The sequence below is a fragment of the Lotus japonicus genome, chromosome 6, assembly GCF_012489685.1.
Source record: "Lotus japonicus ecotype B-129 chromosome 6, LjGifu_v1.2".
Classification (NCBI taxonomy): Eukaryota; Viridiplantae; Streptophyta; class Magnoliopsida; order Fabales; family Fabaceae; genus Lotus; species Lotus japonicus.
The window spans coordinates 1,902,342-1,920,258 of record NC_080046.1 but is presented as its reverse complement, the minus strand read 5'-3'; the positions used below and the strand labels follow the sequence as shown (position 1 = coordinate 1,920,258).

The 17,917-nt window shown below is 35.8% G+C and overlaps 1 protein-coding gene across 3 annotated transcripts; it reads right to left on the bottom strand.

Annotated features, from left to right (window-relative positions):
* Positions 1-501: 501 nt before the first annotated feature.
* On the bottom strand, positions 502-17,917 carry LOC130723692 (DNA mismatch repair protein MSH1, mitochondrial). 3 transcript variants are annotated; one of them, XM_057574803.1, is made up of 23 exons: positions 17,570-17,917; positions 16,915-17,056; positions 16,666-16,763; positions 16,116-16,191; positions 15,785-15,904; positions 15,353-15,400; positions 15,103-15,167; positions 13,890-13,975; positions 12,932-13,096; positions 10,461-10,570; positions 10,240-10,345; positions 10,089-10,164; positions 9,168-9,226; positions 8,936-9,003; positions 6,970-7,143; positions 5,507-5,713; positions 5,137-5,393; positions 4,889-5,032; positions 4,293-4,350; positions 2,842-2,884; positions 2,585-2,757; positions 1,509-2,240; positions 502-1,033 (listed from the first exon to the last, which is right to left on the bottom strand). In XM_057574803.1, exons 1-23 carry the CDS (start codon positions 17,740-17,742, stop codon positions 824-826), a joined length of 3,390 nt encoding a protein of 1,129 aa, XP_057430786.1. In that variant the 5' UTR covers positions 17,743-17,917; the 3' UTR covers positions 502-823. The 3 variants fall into 3 exon arrangements, with proteins under 3 accessions (XP_057430786.1, XP_057430785.1, XP_057430787.1); XM_057574802.1 differs by having other exon boundaries at positions 2,585-2,884; XM_057574804.1 differs by lacking the exons at positions 15,785-15,904; positions 16,116-16,191; positions 16,666-16,763; positions 16,915-17,056; positions 17,570-17,917 and having other exon boundaries at positions 2,585-2,884; positions 13,890-14,043; positions 15,353-15,390.

Sequence of the window (17,917 nt, the reverse complement as noted above, 5' to 3'; positions counted from 1 at the left end):
ACCTTCACCTTTTGTGTAATGTATGATAAGATATCATAAGGCTTTCAATAAACACCACATAAATGGTAAACTTAGATCCTATTCCGGATGGCTTAAAAATTTCCAACAAATGAAAAGTTGTAGGGCTAGTCATTCCAAGTGTAAAGAGAACATAGAGCGCAAGTAAACTCTACTAGTTCTTATCGAAAAATCATATTCATGAAACTTGATAAAAACAATTTTCCACGTTAATCAATATAGATGGGTGCAATACCTTGTTAAAGTAGACTCATTAAAATATCAAAACTGCCAGTGCATAAAGAGTTAAGAAAGTCTTGATTTAAGGTCCATGTTAGCTAACGAGTGGTGCTTATCTATTTTTCAGAAGCAAGAGCAAAGCACAATTGAACTCCACCGGAATATTAACAATAGCAATTGTCTAGAGCATTTCTACTAAAGAATTTTGCTGGTTTATCCTTGTACAAACAACATTTCTCCGATAGGAGACTAGTCCATGTAACATTTGAAATTAACCACAGCAACTGACCAATTTTACCATGAATGCTGAGTGCTAACAAGCAGTATTAAGGAAACCAATTTAAGTGTGTGTTGGCTGGGATAGAACAGTTTTTTCTACATGCAAGCTAATACAAAATTTTCCACTTTCTTGAAAGATGTGGACTTGACTGCAGCTTCAGCAACTAATTCTACAAAAATGCTGCAGACACCACTGCATCCTAAACTTCACCAATCGAACATAAAGATGATCAAAATCACCAGTTCTATATAACCCGCCCATGATAATATTCTGAGCCTATGAGGTGAAGATTGTCAACCAATGTAATTACACATACAGGTTGGATGTGCCGAAATTCCGATGCTTACCATCAGCTAGATTGCTTAATTGGAAACCTCGATTAGGAAGCTGGTTGATGAGCAGAGATTCAATTTGGCATGCCAGGCTTTTTCCTGGAACTAGGAAATAGAGAAATGTTGCATCATGCATTCCTTCTTTTGATCGATGTGCATGAACCCGGCCCTCCAAATCATCCGTCTGTTAACAGATCAACCCAAAAAGAAAGAAATCAACTAAAATGACAAAAAATCTCAAAAGGAACAGTATACAATCATAATAGCGTGCAAACAATTCCTGATCAATTAGAAGTTTTTATCATAATGCTAAAAGGCATCACAGATAAAATGCAGGGGAAACATGACATGAAGAGATAGACACAATTCAAAACATTTTTTATGCCAGCTCCTAAGCCCCCCATAGAGGTAAAAAAAAAAGATAAAGGAAAATGCTAGATAAACAGAAATAAGTCAATTTACTACAGAATATGAGCCAGAATAGGTTAGGACTTCTGTTGATTCTTGGACGAATCAGTTCTCTATTTTATAAGGGTAAATTCTGTCAAGATTGTGTCAAGCTATTTTCAGGCTATGATGTAGCACTACTCAAAGTCAAAGATAAAAGAAAAAGATAACTACTTGACAATAAGAGAACATACAGAAAGTCAGAGATATACCTCTCCTATATAGAGTTTCTTATCTGGTCTGAGCATCACATAGACGCTTGACGAACCTATAGTAGATGGAGGTGGTCGCTCCCTTCTACCGATTAGGAAACACTTTATCTTGGTGAGCTCTGACGCAATCTTTTTCCTTTGGAGTTCCATTATAAGATCTTGGCATATTACAGTGATAGCACTCTCCACTTCCCTTTGTAAAACTTCAATTGGATTAGCTAAATTGATTCCCTCAATAGAAGCTCCAGATATATACTTCTTGGGATGAAGGTGTGTTCCATTAAAATTATTAACATCGATGTAAGTAGAATGTTTTTCCTGTTTTGGGAAATTTTCTGCAGAATGTGGTTTCTCAGCATAAACTGACAGATAAAGATCTTCAGCTCTTTTGATCACAATCTCAGGAATTCCTTCCCTCTTGGCAGTTTCAAAAGCAAGACTTTCTTTACAGACTCCATCTGTTAGTTTCCACGTAGGCTTCGTTTGTCCATCAATGCACTCTGTGCCCATTGCTTTGTGCAGAGTGTTCTTGATGTTTAGTGGTAAAGCAAATATTCCATGCAAGTGAGTGGACACAATACCCAGACAGCCAACTCTATCAAGAGTTTCAATGATGCTGCCTGCAATACAAGTCCCTTTTGCGGTTTCTGTTCCTCGGCATATTTCATCAACAAGCACAAGGCTCCTTTTGGTGGTTCCAGTAATGATGGATCGAAGTTCGGACATCTCTACCTGAGACATATATAAGAGGGATAAAATGATTAAGCTAATTATGAACTGTAATTCCATAAAGCAACAAAGAACTGTATATTTCTCAGATTATGTTGACTCCACTGGGGTTTGGAAATTATGTTGAATCTAGTATTTCACAGTACAGAACAGTAGGCTCTATATTAGAGGGGTTAAAACTGAAAAAGATGTTACAGAAAGCGCGCAGATTCACTCTCCCGTGCCTCTCACTCTAAAAAAAAACTACCATAAAGAAGGAAAGAGTTTATGAACATATCAATGACAATCAATATTGTATGATATCTCACTATAGATAAACATAAGAGCAATATGAACCAACAACAAACCTGAAATGAACTCTTTTTATCAGCTGGACTATCATATGACTTCATATGAAGCATGATGGAGTCAAAATATGGAATAGAGGCTGATTCAGCAGGAACCATAAGCCCACTTATCCCAAGTAGTGCAGCAGCACAAATTGACCGGAGCAAACTTGACTTACCACCACCATTTGGTCCTGTCAATAGAAACAATGATTGCATATCAACAGTATTACGCACAGCACCACCTTCTGCAATGTTGAACCAATATGGTAACAAACCAACGATGTTCATCCCATGGTTTTTGTCCAACAGCTTCACATCCTGCAACGAGAGAACATAGTGCATTCATGACATTTTGAATCCATACAAGTTATTACTAAAGAAGCAGTGGTGGAGCTTGACAACAAACTTTGGAGGGGCTAAACCAAAATTTTAATACTTGTGATAGACTAAAAACAAAGTACACAATCAATATGAGATATTAAAAATAGTCATGTATATGTAGATAATTCCAAAGAAGACTCAAACCCAACTAGATGAACAGTTAATTCATATCAAATAAATTATTTTGTCATATAATTCCCTTATGAGTTTTAGTGTTAAATCCACTTAACAAATTTGCCCCTTTAAGAAGTAAGTAATGTTTTTAAAGTCGAATCAGTCATTGAATCAGTTGACGTATTGGTTCAAAGTTCAACAGTCGAATCAGAGTTGAGCCGTTGTCAAACTCGTATATTATATGCTCCTTCCGTTCCTTAGTATCTGTCACTTTAATGTTTTGACACATATTAAGGATATTAAGGAATGATATTAATGTACTTGTTTCTACCAAAATTACTACTCCAATTTGACTCCAGTTCTGGAACCCAATTGCAAGGTATGGAACTTGAGTCCCACACTACAAGTATGAGATTCTAATGTGGGGTTTATAAGGCCTTGGCCTCTCCAACTACAACAGCTAGCTTTGGTGTTATGAATCTCCCAAGGTTCTTATCACAGCCCCCATGGAAGAAAACACTTGGCTTCAAAATTCACCTCAAAGAGTTGTACTTGACTTCATATTCATAAAAAACAATAGCAATTAAACAATTCTAGCTCTATTGTTACTAACTATGAAGAACATTAGCATCCCCATTTCATTAGAAGAGTAAAATTGTTGAGCTTTCTTTCCACTTTCATGCAAAATAACCATCCTTTGTTTGGTAAAATAGAGCTCAATCTGATGGTATCGTAGTCTACATCCAAAACTAAATTCAGCACTGACGACAAATACCCAGGTAGCCTAACTCAGAAGGTCATCACTTGTAACGTGTTAGAGGCATAAGAAGATGCAGAAAAGAAACATGGTTCTTATGCCTCATTCTACATAGCAGGAACATTACAGTAATTAATCTCATAAAAATTTCTATCCGATTTTATCATCTCAGTTAAATATGAAAAGTTTTAATATTTCGAGGCCCATGCAATTTTCATGGCCATAACCAAAAAAAATTAATATTCTTCACGTTCTTTATTGAGTCTAGCTTTTCCTGTTTTATGAGACATTTCATCCTCCTCGTAACTGGTGTTTTTCCTCTTTTATCCTAATAAACCTTACTAGTCCATCATAAATGAGATAAGTTGAATGAACAGCACAGCACAGACAATTCAACGGAGACACCTAAGTAGAACAACAACAATAGAAAATCCCATGTCCTGAAGCAATTCTCATCAAGTTGCTGTATATTACCTCAGACCCCTTAGATTCCACTAGGGTAGGAAATACCCATTTCCTTCTTCTCCCTTCACTGCAAGACATCAATGAACATAATTAATGTACATCTTGCAAGAATACAAAACATTGATGATTTCAGTAGAACATTAATATCTAACATTTTACAACCATGAATTTTGAAACACAATAGAAAAATGCAACATAAATCACATTCAGATTGAAATAGTTTAAGACAGATTCAAGTTAGTTACTGGAAGATTTTCCTTGAAATGTTGGTATGATTGAAATTGTTTGTATATTTGATCTACTTTTATAAAAAGATAATTGTCTATAAAACTTAACCATTAATGGGGCACTCTCCATAAATAACCTAATCCTAGCAAACACATAATGCTACAAGATTGATAGCACATTTTTCGCCTGGCCTTCACATTTCCAGGTAACTGGTTGAGCTAACTGCTATAGTAGAGCAGCTACACCATGGACAATTTAATACTTTAGTTTCAAAGGAACTCAGGTCAGTGACAAAAAATCAATGCAATGAAGCCCCAAGGTTGCATTTTTATTTTATCCACAAAAATTAAGCAGAAGAACTAAAGATGTTTACAAACCTCACATGAGCAAATAAAGCTTTGGCAATAACAAGCAATGTGGAAGAAAAGACAAGAATGTTAATACTAGATTGTAATTCAGTGGCAAGCCCCCTTAAAAGTTCCAAGACCCTTGCTTTTGCCTTGGCATTTGCTTCATGGTACCTGAAATAAATTGTTTAGACAGCATAAATTATTAAGCAAAGAAAAAGAGAAGTAATTGACAAAATTTAAAAACAAATAACTGCACACTTATTAGAAAAGCACACCTTGCTAAGGCAGAATCCACCTTCGGAGTGGTAAACCACTCCTCGCCTACCTTTCTACCTTTAGAATCTAAAGCATGTCTAAGCTGTTTAATTTGTTCCTCTCCAGGACTACCAGCCCACAAGTTTGGTGTAAAACGTTTGCCCTTGAACCATACTGTTTCATGTTCCCGAGCATAAGATATTTCTCCCTTAGGACCTCCAAGTGGAGCTACAGTAGCTTTTATTCTAGAAACAATAGGAGTAAAATCTTCACTAACCTACAAGAATTGTGGGACAAAAAATATAAATGAAACATAAACATGTCTCTCCAAATCCACTTTACTTGCAATTTGCAAACAACTATAGGCAAGACTTAGTTACAAAGACCTACTGCTAAATGCAAGGCCTCAGCTGCTTTTTCAACTTCAGTAAGTACATCATCCATGTGGATTGTTTTTATTCGACCTTTCCATGCAGACTCCATATCTTCAAAAAATTCATTAGGAATAATAGAGCAGGAGCTGACTCTCTGATCTTTCTCACCATCCAGAGAGATGACTTCACCAATCTTACCAGATGCAGATTCACATCCACCAACCTGGAAGAATGATTTCATTAGGAAAGTCTCCAATCCAATGCAATTGAAGCAAACAAATCAGCCAAGCAAGAAATGACAGAAGCATCATTTTTTAACAGTGCCTGGAATTCTAATGGAACTCCAGAAAAGCCAAATTAAAAAATACATCAAATTTAGAACTGTGTATGTACTTAAACAATCAAAGGAGAATAGAATATGAATTGCAGAGATTAAAGAATTCTAGGAGCTTTAGGACGTGTAAATATAGCCATCCGTATTTACTTGATTGCTGTAAACTAGCAACTGATTAGCAAACTGTTGAACTTATGGACGTGGAGGTCTGGATAAATTTATTGCAATAACATGATAGGAACTTATGCAACATGTTACACAATATCCCCAAGTTAGATCATAAGTATTGTTACATTGGATAGTTAGCGTGTAATTTGTTTCCATCAATTCTTCCTTTATTATGTACAGAATTATATCCTTATTTCAGTTTTTAGACCAGCTTTGTTCCTTGTAAATTCTAGGGTAGCATTTATTACAATTAGTCTATATATTGTAAATTGTCATTGTGCCATTGTTTTAATAAAATTCCTTTCAAGTTGCTATCAAAACTTCAGATTTAGGAATCTCTTTTCTGTTGTCTCAACCTTTCATCAACCAATCTAGAGTGCCTAGCAACCTTAGCAGGCCTGTCCTAGTTGCAAGACCCGTCTTCTTCCTTTATCGGCCAACACTGCTAGTGCAAGATACCACACTCTCCGGCAACAACTCCAAAACCAGACTTCCAACCATCTCTGAAGTGTCAACCAGCCATAGTCACAAGTCCTCCACATGCCTCCAGGCACCATTTGTTTTGCTGGTATGCGAGCCCCATGCACCACCTTTCCAAGAATCATTCATCATTGCATCTGTCCCAATCTACTCACTTACGTCCCATCTTCCTGTTTCAGTCACTGACAACAGGTTAGACCACTCTTGTCGAGTGGTCCTTCAACCATACCCTAAAGATCCACATTCAAATCTTAGTGCCTCACTATGTAAGAGGACAAGAAGGTCATTCCTATTCCTACTACACCACTTTACCCTAATGATAAAATAGCCCTACACACTACCTATCAACTTAATTGCCAGAACTACCAGTGATAGGCTCAAGTTATCCCTACCACAAAGTCAGTTTGTCCTCAATAAACATATAAAAAAGTGTGACTTATCCCTTCTTTTCATATGAACAAAGTGAAAGAAAAACAAATCCAAATTTTGTGGCTCACCAAGGTTTTGAAATCAATTTCTAATCCAGTTGCCACCCATGTGGGATCAATTAAATGTTTCAAAATTTCATTGAGCTCAGAGGTTCGGTGCATCTGCAATACTTCATCGAGCACATTCTTTAGTCTACAAAGTTCAATGTGATTGGCCTCCCTCCATTCAAGTAGCTTTACAATCTGCACAAATATAGTGAAGAGTGAATAAAATAGGAAAATACATTTGTGTAAGAAAATAATAAAAGGGTAAAACAACAAATATAAAACATATTTAAAATATATTAACAAAAACCAGACTGGAAAATAGCAAGTTTAATCAAGAGTAATTAGGATACAAAACTCAGCAAGTCTCGTTGCTCTTTTGAAAGCAAAGCCTGTATCAGTCAACAAAGGATCCCCTTTATTGTTACCATCAAGCACGTAACGTGGGCGAAGATCAATGTACTACTATGTAATATCACTAAATCAATAATTCATCCCTCTTTGAAGCAAATATTTCCTGCTCATGTGATTCAGTTTGGAATTAGGATAAGGTCATTTATACCAATGATACTTAGCCCCTCTAAGGTTTATTGCAACCTCATGGGAGTTTTTACACCTTTGAACCATCACGGCTTATTTGGGAGAAATTTATGGGGGGATTCCATGATTTCAATACGGCATTGCCCCAATAGAGAGACACAGGTAAAGGTACTCAAACAATGGACCAGCTTCTTCATGCCACTCGCCTCTTTAGTATGCCTTTGAAATAAAATGCTAAACATGAGTAAATTTTGGGCTGACCCCACTATACCCACATTGAACATTGAATGAATAGAAGCAGTACAATGCTCTTATAGATGAACTAAGATAACGGATTTAGTTCAGTTAGTTAGTAAATGGTAAACAACTCTACGGTGGCTGTAAATTCAGCTCTAACTAACTCATACCAGAAACTCTACTGCTACATTTAATTATAATACAATGTGTGTGAGTAACTATATACTCCAACATTCCTGAAATTTCACATCATCTCGTTGAGGAGCTCACCACTAGTGTCCATCTTTTCTAGGCCTATCATCATTAATAGTACAGGAATAAATCAGCCTCTAACTTTTTCTTGTCAATGATGAGGTTTCCATAGACTTCACATCAAATCCAACTACTTCAATAGCTCTCTAGCACTGCCTCTTGAGTCTCACCTTGACATTGTCCTTAGAAAAGGTATACGCTCAACTTGTAACCCTTCTCAATACATAAGTTTGAGCCATCATTGCCTTAATTCTCCACATCAAGCTTTTTTTTCTTCTATGTAAATTATTTCCATTCTTCTATGTAAATTATTTCCATTCCAAAATTATTTCCTCATAGCCTGACCTCATCCTATGAGGAAACAAGCAATGTTACATGAGATGCATGCTTTTGAATGTAGTGGAACCTGAGAACTTGTTCCTCTGTCTACCAGGAAGTCAATTGTTGGCTGTTGATGGACTTACCGGAAATTTTGGCCTAATGACAAGATAGATTCCTCAAAGCTAGTTTAGGGCTAAAAAGTACACTCAGATTTTAGGTCTAGATTATGGAGACACCTTCTCACCTGTGGTAAAACTGGCCTTTGTTCAGCTATTTCTTTCTATGGTTTCCATTCACAATTGTCTCTTCATCTATTGTGTTATGAACAAACTCCCAAAAACTTAAGACATTAGGTCAAACCAGGCTTGTTAATAGCGCGCTATAGCGGCGCAATAGCCTATAGCGTAGCGGCCTGGGGGTTCACCGCTACTCCACTATTCACCGCTATTTGCGCTATTTTTCGCTATGGCGCCGCAATAGCCAATCTGGATCTAGCAATGGCCACATTTGAATTGCTATCAATAATGCTGAATTTTGCTAGGAAAGTATAAACACTAAGTTTTGTTCACTCAATTAGAGACATGAATGTTATTTAAGAGGAATAGGATTCATGATTCAGAGAAGTAAATAGATAACCTGCCTTCGCTGAAGAAACGCATGTAAATTCTGGAATTGAGCAAGTTACACTGCTCATGAGTTTACATGTTGCTGCCAAACAGAAGCAGGAGAAAGTGAGCCCAATATTTAGAATTAAAATAACATGATGATGATGTTATAACTATTATTATATAACAATGTACTGTGATAAAATGTGCTTTGGAAATAATAGTTAAATTAAAAGGCAAATCAAGATCAGGACTATTGGACATCACCTTGAATATTGGATGCAATCTCATAGGAAGGAGGATTCAAAAGAAGATCCCTTACATACCTAAGAACCACAATAAACAAATATTAGCATGCTTGAAGCTTAATAATTTAGATCACATTAAATTAAGAAGGATGAAACACACATCTATGCAAGCTTTACAGAAAAAGGAACACCTAAACTCAGGGAGGGAGAGAATTTGCAGCAGTGTATCTACTCTATCCATGCAAAGTACATCATATGAAAAAAATAAAAGGAAAAAGGAAAATAATAATGGAAAATACAGAAAGAACCGCATACAATCAATACTCCTCCTCCTAATGCAGGAGCATATGCTTCATGTGCATCCAGCTCGCTACGTATGTAATGTCTTAGGACTCCATAAGGATTTGATGTCCAGTCCTGGGTGTGAGGGGGTGTGTTGTGAAAACTAATTCTTAGACAGAATATTTGAATTAACATTAGTTTCCCTTTCTCTTGATCCTTATTAGAACATGGGAGGCCTAACGCAACCCAAAAGTTAGCTCAAGAGTTGAGGGTTTCTCTATCTTTTATAAAGGCAACCTTGGCCATATCTCTAGTCAATGCGGGACTTCTCAACACACCCCCTCACACCCAGGACTAGACATCTAGAGTGTGGGATTTGCAGGACTTAAGATCTGTGAGTGGCCCAAAATGGGTGGCCTCCAATTAACAAATCTTGGACTGGCTCTGATACCATATTAGAATTTGGGAGATCTAACTCAACCCAAAAGCTAACTCAAGAGTTGAGGGTTGCTCTACCCTTTATAAAGGCTATCTTGGTCATATCTTTAGTCAATGTGGGAGTTCTAAGAATCCTATATATCATGTTAATATATCATGTTAATGTTTGAATAATTTCCAAAGATACCACATAAAAACAATATAAGAATCCTGTACTTACAATACTGGTAATCCATTGCAATTTGAAGGAAGTAAGACCTTCAACAAAGAAGGTATTCCATCTGTTGGAATGACACCTAAAAATGCAGGAGACGTAGATTTATGAGAAAGAAAATGAGCTGTGGGCATTAAACAATGTTTAATATACCAACCAATTTGGGTAGATGTTCCAAGACTTAAAGGTCGAGCCCTATTTCCTGAAGATACAGTTGTGTTCCGAAATGTAACCTCATAATCAAGACCATAAAGCTCCTTTACCTATGTTCCAAAGTGAGATATGCATGTAACAATCTAAAATAACTCATTTATACACAATCCATTTATTTTTGTTTAAAAAAAAGCCAACAATGTATTGACATATTTTGAATCATACCTTGACTAAAAGATCAGAAACAGGGTTCCCATCAAACCATTCAAAATGCCTGGAATTACATTCTCCCCACAAGAGGCCCCCCTCACCATATTCACCCCAGTTGCAGGTCCCTGAAAAACGCTACTCTAACGACATAAACAAAGATGCATAAAACTATAATTATGGCATAAATATTTGAGAGAAGAAATTCTCTGTAACATTTCACAGCAAAACAACAATTCAGAGGTAAACTTGTACTTCAAGATATCTTGATCGACAAATTTTCAAATTCAGAATGATAATTGAAATAATCAAAATAACAGTTTCAATAATTTGTTGAATAACGAGAAACCAAGAGACAACATTACATTGAATCCGTATGTTTTAACTACACAACAGTGTGTATTATATTTACTATGCACAATAAATACATAATATGTGTTTCCTTATTAACAGTGATAACTCTATCTTATCATAATATTACAAGATATCCTACCTATTTACATTATTTTTAACACTCCCCCCGAAGCTGGAGCATATAAATTATATGCATCAAGCTTGTTACATATATAACTGATTCTATGACCTCTCCAAGACTATTGTTTGAATTGACGAAGCTAGCAGTGATGTCCCCTGATATGATCTCCTCTCTAATAAAATGACAACCTATCTCAATATGCTGGATCTTATCATGAAACAGAGGGTTTGAGCCTTGAGGTAATGTGCATAGCTTCCTGATTATCATAAATAAGTATCATCTGAAGCCTTAGCTATTTAAGTGACCGAGCTGTATAAGCTCAAAGGTGGTGGAAGCAATGGCTTGATACTATGCTTTTGCACTTGACCTTGCCACTATATTTTGTTTCTTACTTCTCCGGGAAATCAAGTTGACCTCCCTACCTCTCTTCTTTTTTCCTTCAGGAGCTGCCAGAAAATGATGACCCAAACGGACCCAATCAAGATTTGATGAAATGAGTACGGTTCGAGCTGAGCACTAAATATTTGTCAAACCCAACCCAACTTGCACTCATGCTCATTTCGGATGCGATTTCCCCTGCATCCCAATCTGTGAGCACCTTTAATTCACATGCACATATACATGGAGTGATTACTTACACTTATAGAAAGCAATATTGTTCATATACATTAAAGATAAAATCATTTCTAGGACTCCCCATAGCAATTTAAGCTTTTGGAAGAGTTGATCTTCAACATGTAATCCAAGCCTTCATGACAAAGTGGTCAAGAGTTCAATCTCTTCCACTCCCATTCTTTATTATAAAATTAAATTTGAAAACAAATTCAATGAATCCAGTGTCAAAAGTTGATAGAATCATAGAAAACTGAAAAACTGAATCTGATTCTCATTCAATTGGTAGTTAGAATATTACAAGAGACTGCTATCTTAAGCAGTGGAACTAACATAACAACCAGCTGTTAGCTACACCTAAGCACCAATAACTAGCTGAAAGTGACACTAGTGTAGCTGTGCTCACTCTATCTCAGGGGCAACTGGATATTAGTGAGCACACTTAGAAACTAATCAACTAAACAGTTTACTCTAATACCCAGGAGAGATAGCATGTTAAAGATATCTACCATTTTAACTATCTTGCAATTTGGACTTCAGCAAAGAAGTTTCAATCACTTGGCATTCTCATTATGACTCCATTTATCGAAAGACATTTGTATATCATATTGTTGTCATAAGGAGTGACGAAGCAAAATCAACGATCTCAAACAATTCCATGCAAACCACCTTGGTAAAGTAAGGTATATCATATATGCCAGGGATTGTGTTTGACTGAAGCAAGAAGGGTAGCTTTCTAACACATCAGTATTATACAGGAAACCCAAAAGAAGTGATGCTGTATAATAAATCATCTGGCCCAAAATTTTAAATTGTTGGAAGCACATGAATGGTTTTTATACCTAACAATGATCTCTATCCTCAAATATAATTCCACAAGAGCATCTTAGGCATTAAGGTATTTCTTCAGCATTGAGGTACCATGGAGCAAGAAGAGTATCTCTCTATCTCCCTCATAATATTCTTTTATATGCATACACTTATTTTTTCATAAAGAACAATGAACTTTACACCACAGATTGGAATGACTATGGTCATAAAAAAAATTAATTTTTATTAATACAGGAAAGAACTACACAATAGATTCTGACCGTTGTTAATTCATCAGAATTTTGAAAGTGATGGTTAACAATGAACTGTTATTAGTGACAACTATCTCTAGCAAACTAACTGATCAAACAGAAAATTTGAATGCTACCTAGTTAAGCTACACGACTGTGTAACAGAAAAATGCAAGTAGAGGATAGGATCCACCAAAACAGAAAAATCTAGGTACCAAAAGGAATATTAGTAAATCTGACAATATGTGCTTTGCCATGTCCTTCATATTAAATGACTATATATGAGCACCATGTTTGGTCTAACTTTTCATTACAAAAAAAAAGAATGAGAAAGTACGAACCACAAGAATTTCTTCTTAAAGATGTATGCAGAAATAAGTGATGGTATTGACAAGTACGAAGCTTTGCAACAACTGCTTCTTCTGTCAAGCAGTCTTCTAAAGAATATGTCTTCATGGTCTCTAGAATCATATTAATGCAATAGCCCCTCGCAGAATGAGATATTCCTATAAAAAAAGATGCAGTATCAATGGAAAATTGCAAATAATCAAAATCGAGTGGTAAGGGGAAAAAAATAATTAGACATTTTCATCTATTATCAGAAGCTTTCTTTTCTTTTGATGACAAAGCATGTTGTATGTAAAGGAAATGACATGAATAAAATCAGTGAGGATAAAATACACCCCTTAAACAGAAAGACATATCAGGAAACAAAATAAAGGAAATGACATGAATAAAATCCTAATTAAATACTCCTTTTCTTAGAATTTAGGTTAGGCCTAACTCTACACAAAAAACTAGCTTAGGGGCGAGGGTTTATAATGACTATTTTGGCTATATCTCTAGTCAAATGTGTAACTTCTCAACAAACCCTCTCACGTCCAGGGACATTTGAAGCGTGGAATTTGCAGGAAATAACATCTGTGGGGAGCCCATATATGAGTAGTCTCCAATTAGGATAAGCTATGACACCATCTTAGAATTTGTGTTAGGCATAACTTTACCCCAAAAGCTAGCTTAGGGGTGAGGGTTGTTCTACCCTTTATAAGAACTATTTCCCCTCCAAAATAGATACCTTCATGAAATACTTTGAGTTTTTGTCCCAGACCTTGTCCCTCATCCCTTGTTCTCATCTCTAAAATGCCCATACAGAAGGCCTATCAAAATGCTACAAAAGTAAGCCAGAACTAAAACTATGAGATTGCCTAAAGAGAAATGAAGAGACCAGATATAATAAAGGTCATTGTTATAATATTAAGATTTTAATTATTAGTATAATTAGGGAAAGAAAATACATACCTACTACAGGCATTGGTTCCGGAAAGTCAAGATCATGATCGACCCCAACAAGTCCATATACATATGGATTTCCTGGATGAGCATGCCTGATAGTTGGAACAATAAGTCGGTCACATGACATACTTGGAAAATTAATCAAATATGTTAAAATTATCTGCGAAATAAAATATTTCAATTCCATGAGCTCTACAGCCAACAAATCTCATAAAGGTTATCTAAAATGCAAATATGGTTATAGCAAACAGACACACACACATACACTATAATGAACAAGTAAAAACCCAAAAGGGTTGGTTTAGCTAGGACGGATAAAACACAAAGGAGACAAAAATAGAAGTATCAAGTCATTAAGATTTGCAATAAGTAACATATTCAATAAAAAAGAGAAATTTAAATTTTCATTAGTTGAAAAAATTGACAAACATGAGCATTATTATGTAAGATAGCTTGAACACCTATCCACTATGGATTGGTAGAATGTTGTTGAGGTTTGGTTTTGGACTTTTGAGGCAAGGTCTTTTTTATCACCACATCAAAAAAATCATGCGACATTAACGAGGCAGAGAGATGAAAGGAAACAAGCTGATTATTAGATTTTACCATTAATATGGGAATCTATTGATCCCAAGTTGATGGTGCATTTCTCTTCATACAAAACATGTTATGATGTATGGGAAAAGGCCTAGGTTTATGCAACTGATGTATGGGATCTATTGATCCCAAAAATTGTAAGAGACCTTTCATCACTTAGCAACCCTCCAAATGACTGATCATGACCTACCCTCTTATTGGAATCAAGCTCAATCCACTATTGTTAAGCTAAATTCAATGCTAGTTAGTGATGATCTACAAAAGGTGTAAGGGAAGTTGGATAATATGTTTATAGTGTTCATTCTTCACAGCCTTCACAAGGATTTAACATTTTTTATTTTGCTTAATGTGTTAAATTTTTGCCCCCCCCCCCTCCTTTTTTTCTGGTTCTGTCCCTCTGCATATAACCTTTTCTTCTTTCTATTTATTAAAAAAATTCTTCTATCTTAAAAGAAAAGGAGCATAGAAGCATATCCATTAATCATCAATTTAATACTCACATATAAGGTAAACATTAGCAGAAAGAACAAGTTTGTTTTCCTCACTCAAACCAATGCAAGCTCCACCAAGACCCAAGAGAGAGAGCGAGACACCAATGGTTTATAGAGAATGTTGTACTTACCCAGATATAAAGCGACGTTTCCTAGATCGAGCTTGAGCTGGGCCCTGTACTTCCTCCACAATGCACTGTTAAGACTAAAATGTATAAATACATTTATTCATAAAACAGGTAAGCTGGTAAACATCATAGCAACAATGTACAAAATGCATGTGCATAAATAAGGGCTAGTAATTTGGGATTCCATTTTAAACGATGCTACCAACAAAAGAAAAGAAAAAAAAGTGGAACACTATTTAATTGCTACACTCACCACTGAATAACCATTATTCGTCAGATCATCCAAAGTCTGTCGAAGATTCTGTGACCAAAGAAAATACCAAAGATTCATATATAACATATCAACAACCAAACTGATCAAACATAAACACTCTGAATATTGATCAAGCTGTCAAAACTATGAAACTATGAACAAAAGTTCAACATACAACACCGCTCAAATACCAGCATTATTCATAGAATGGCATCTGTACCACATTTATTGTTGCACAAACACTACGTATAAAATATAATTGACAAAAGCTTGACCACTTTTTACTTCTGGTACGCTCCACTAACAGTTACCAATAAAATCAAACTACTGGAGAAAATAAGTATAACCAATCAGGGCACCACTATAAAAGTTTGAAGTTTGTCAGCAAAGATAAATAATACACAACATGTACACGAATAAGAATGTCAGTACCACAACAGGACAACCAGCTCTAGGAGTGCTATCAGATCGCAGACCTCCAAAGGGATTTAAACCAGCATACTCAACAAGAACACAAGCATCTATTCCAATAGCTTCATAGAACTCTCCAACCTGAGAAGAAAATAAAAAAGGGAAAAAGAGATACCAAAAGAAAGCATACTCAATTAAGGGTAGGTATACAGAGCTAATGTTAGTGTACCAGTGAAAGAACGAACGGAATTTTATTATGGAATGAGAATGGCAAATGTTCTTCCTTCAGACTAAATTTACAAAACCACAATTCCTGACTAAACTGTCCATGAATGGTACAATTTTAACATACTCTGCAGAGTAAAACTTGACGAGGAAATTTTGACTTGAACTGCAACATTTCCCAGTTGAGCGATCCTTCCTTCAGACTAGACAAACAAAAAAATTATTTTTCCATCAACTATTTGCAAGAATGTTTCAATAAACTAGAGATAAGAGAGTTCAAATATTTGCAATCTTCCATGAAAAAATAGCTAGTGTAAATGGCTAAGAATTAAGAGTAGTCAATTAAATAAAAATACATTTATAAATTGTGTTCTTGTTGATATTTGTCCGTTTGTTATGAGCATGTAGCTGAACAACAAAGAACTTACCAGTATTGCAACTTATGTAGCCAATAAGAAATTTTATTTACAGAGAATAGAAATAATGGGGCAGAATAGAGTATGCCAACCAGTTGCACACATATAATAAAAAATGATGAACATGTATACAGAAAAGTGCTAAGAGATTTGCAGAAAAATGTTTCACAAAGAAACCAGGCACTAATGTTCTCATTTTTCAGTTACAAAAAGACAAAGGAAAAGCATAAAATAGCAACCCTCAATTTAATAAGTGTTCACCTTCCATTTTTCAAGTTAGAATCCAAGCCAAGTAAATTAGAATATTCAAGCCTTTGTATTAGCTGGACAGTTGAAGGCTTTTTGCACATCTGCAACCTCTGCAGTAATTTGGAAAGGAAACAAGAAAGAGAGTGCAAGGGTATCAGAAAAGAATCCTTGATTGATGATCAAAGAATAAAATCAGAGAATAGAAGTTTGGAATTTAACTAGATGCCATAAAAAAAAAAAAAAAAAAAAAAACTGACCTACCTCCTTCCACCACAAAATGTGAGAAAGATCTTTATCATCTAAAACGTTTTTTGGTACTTTGAGCTTCTTGTTCACTTTACTGCTCCCCCTTAAAACTTTCGTATCTTTAAAGCATGATACATTTTCTAGATGTCCATGTATTCTGTCCATCAACAGTTTGTACAATTTAGACACCACACCACAAGACAATAGAAATTTACATCATTAGGATTTCATCATGTCAACAAATATTATACCTCCAACAAAGGAGACCATTTTTTTTCTAAATTTAGAATGATAACATTCACTACATACTCGGCTTACAATCTAACAAAATACTAACCGCGTGTTTAAACCCACCGCGAAGCCAAGATTACATTGGACAGTCATAAAAGCTAAGGGAAGTTGCTTCTGTCCATCAGAATTTTGGCTCACCGAGTTTTACGCGGTGTATTCAAACATACACTAAGAGTTTACTCCATTTTTCATGTTTGAAAGAAATTTTATAGCATTTACACAACTAAGAGTAATGGAAAAAAAAAACAAAAAATGGATGATATTGATGAAGCATAATAATTAATAAATATTTAATCAACTTCAAGAAAGAAACCGAATCATAGACACAAATAGAAAAACAAAATCAAAAGTGTGTGAGAGAGAGAGAGAGAGAGGTTACTGGAGGAAGCGAGAGGGAAGGAATGAAGAAGGTGGAGGAGAGTGGAGGAAGAGAGCGAGGGAGCGCCAGCGAGGGAAGCAGCAAACGACGGCGTTTCGGGCGGCGAGTCTGTGCATTGTGGTTGAAGAGAAATGAAAGTGAAGAAGAGTGTTTGAAGGGTTCTTCGAAAACATAAATAAAACCCCAGACACAGACACAGTCACTGACAGAGGAAGCAAAGTGATTTGTTCCCGCCACACGCGTAACGAAGGAAAGGGAAAGGGAAAGTCATTTTTAACTTGTAAAAGGTGAAACCGCAACTTGTGTCTCTGTATCTCTGTCTCTCTCTGCCTTCGTTCTCTCACATGT

What these genes read in the sequence shown, in the direction of transcription:
- LOC130723692 (XM_057574802.1), bottom strand. Translation starts at nt 17,742, where the DNA reads ATGTTTTCGAAGAACCCTTCAAACACTCTTCTTCACTTTCATTTCTCT. An exon ending in GGAACCAATGCCTGTAGTAG is followed by an intron (nt 13,097 to 13,889) that starts GTATGTATTTTC and finishes CTTTTTTTATAG; the next exon opens with GAATATCTCATTCTGCGAGG. An exon ending in CATGCGTTTCTTCAGCGAAG is followed by an intron (nt 7,144 to 8,935) that starts GCAGGTTATCTA and finishes ATATTTGTGCAG; the next exon opens with ATTGTAAAGCTACTTGAATG.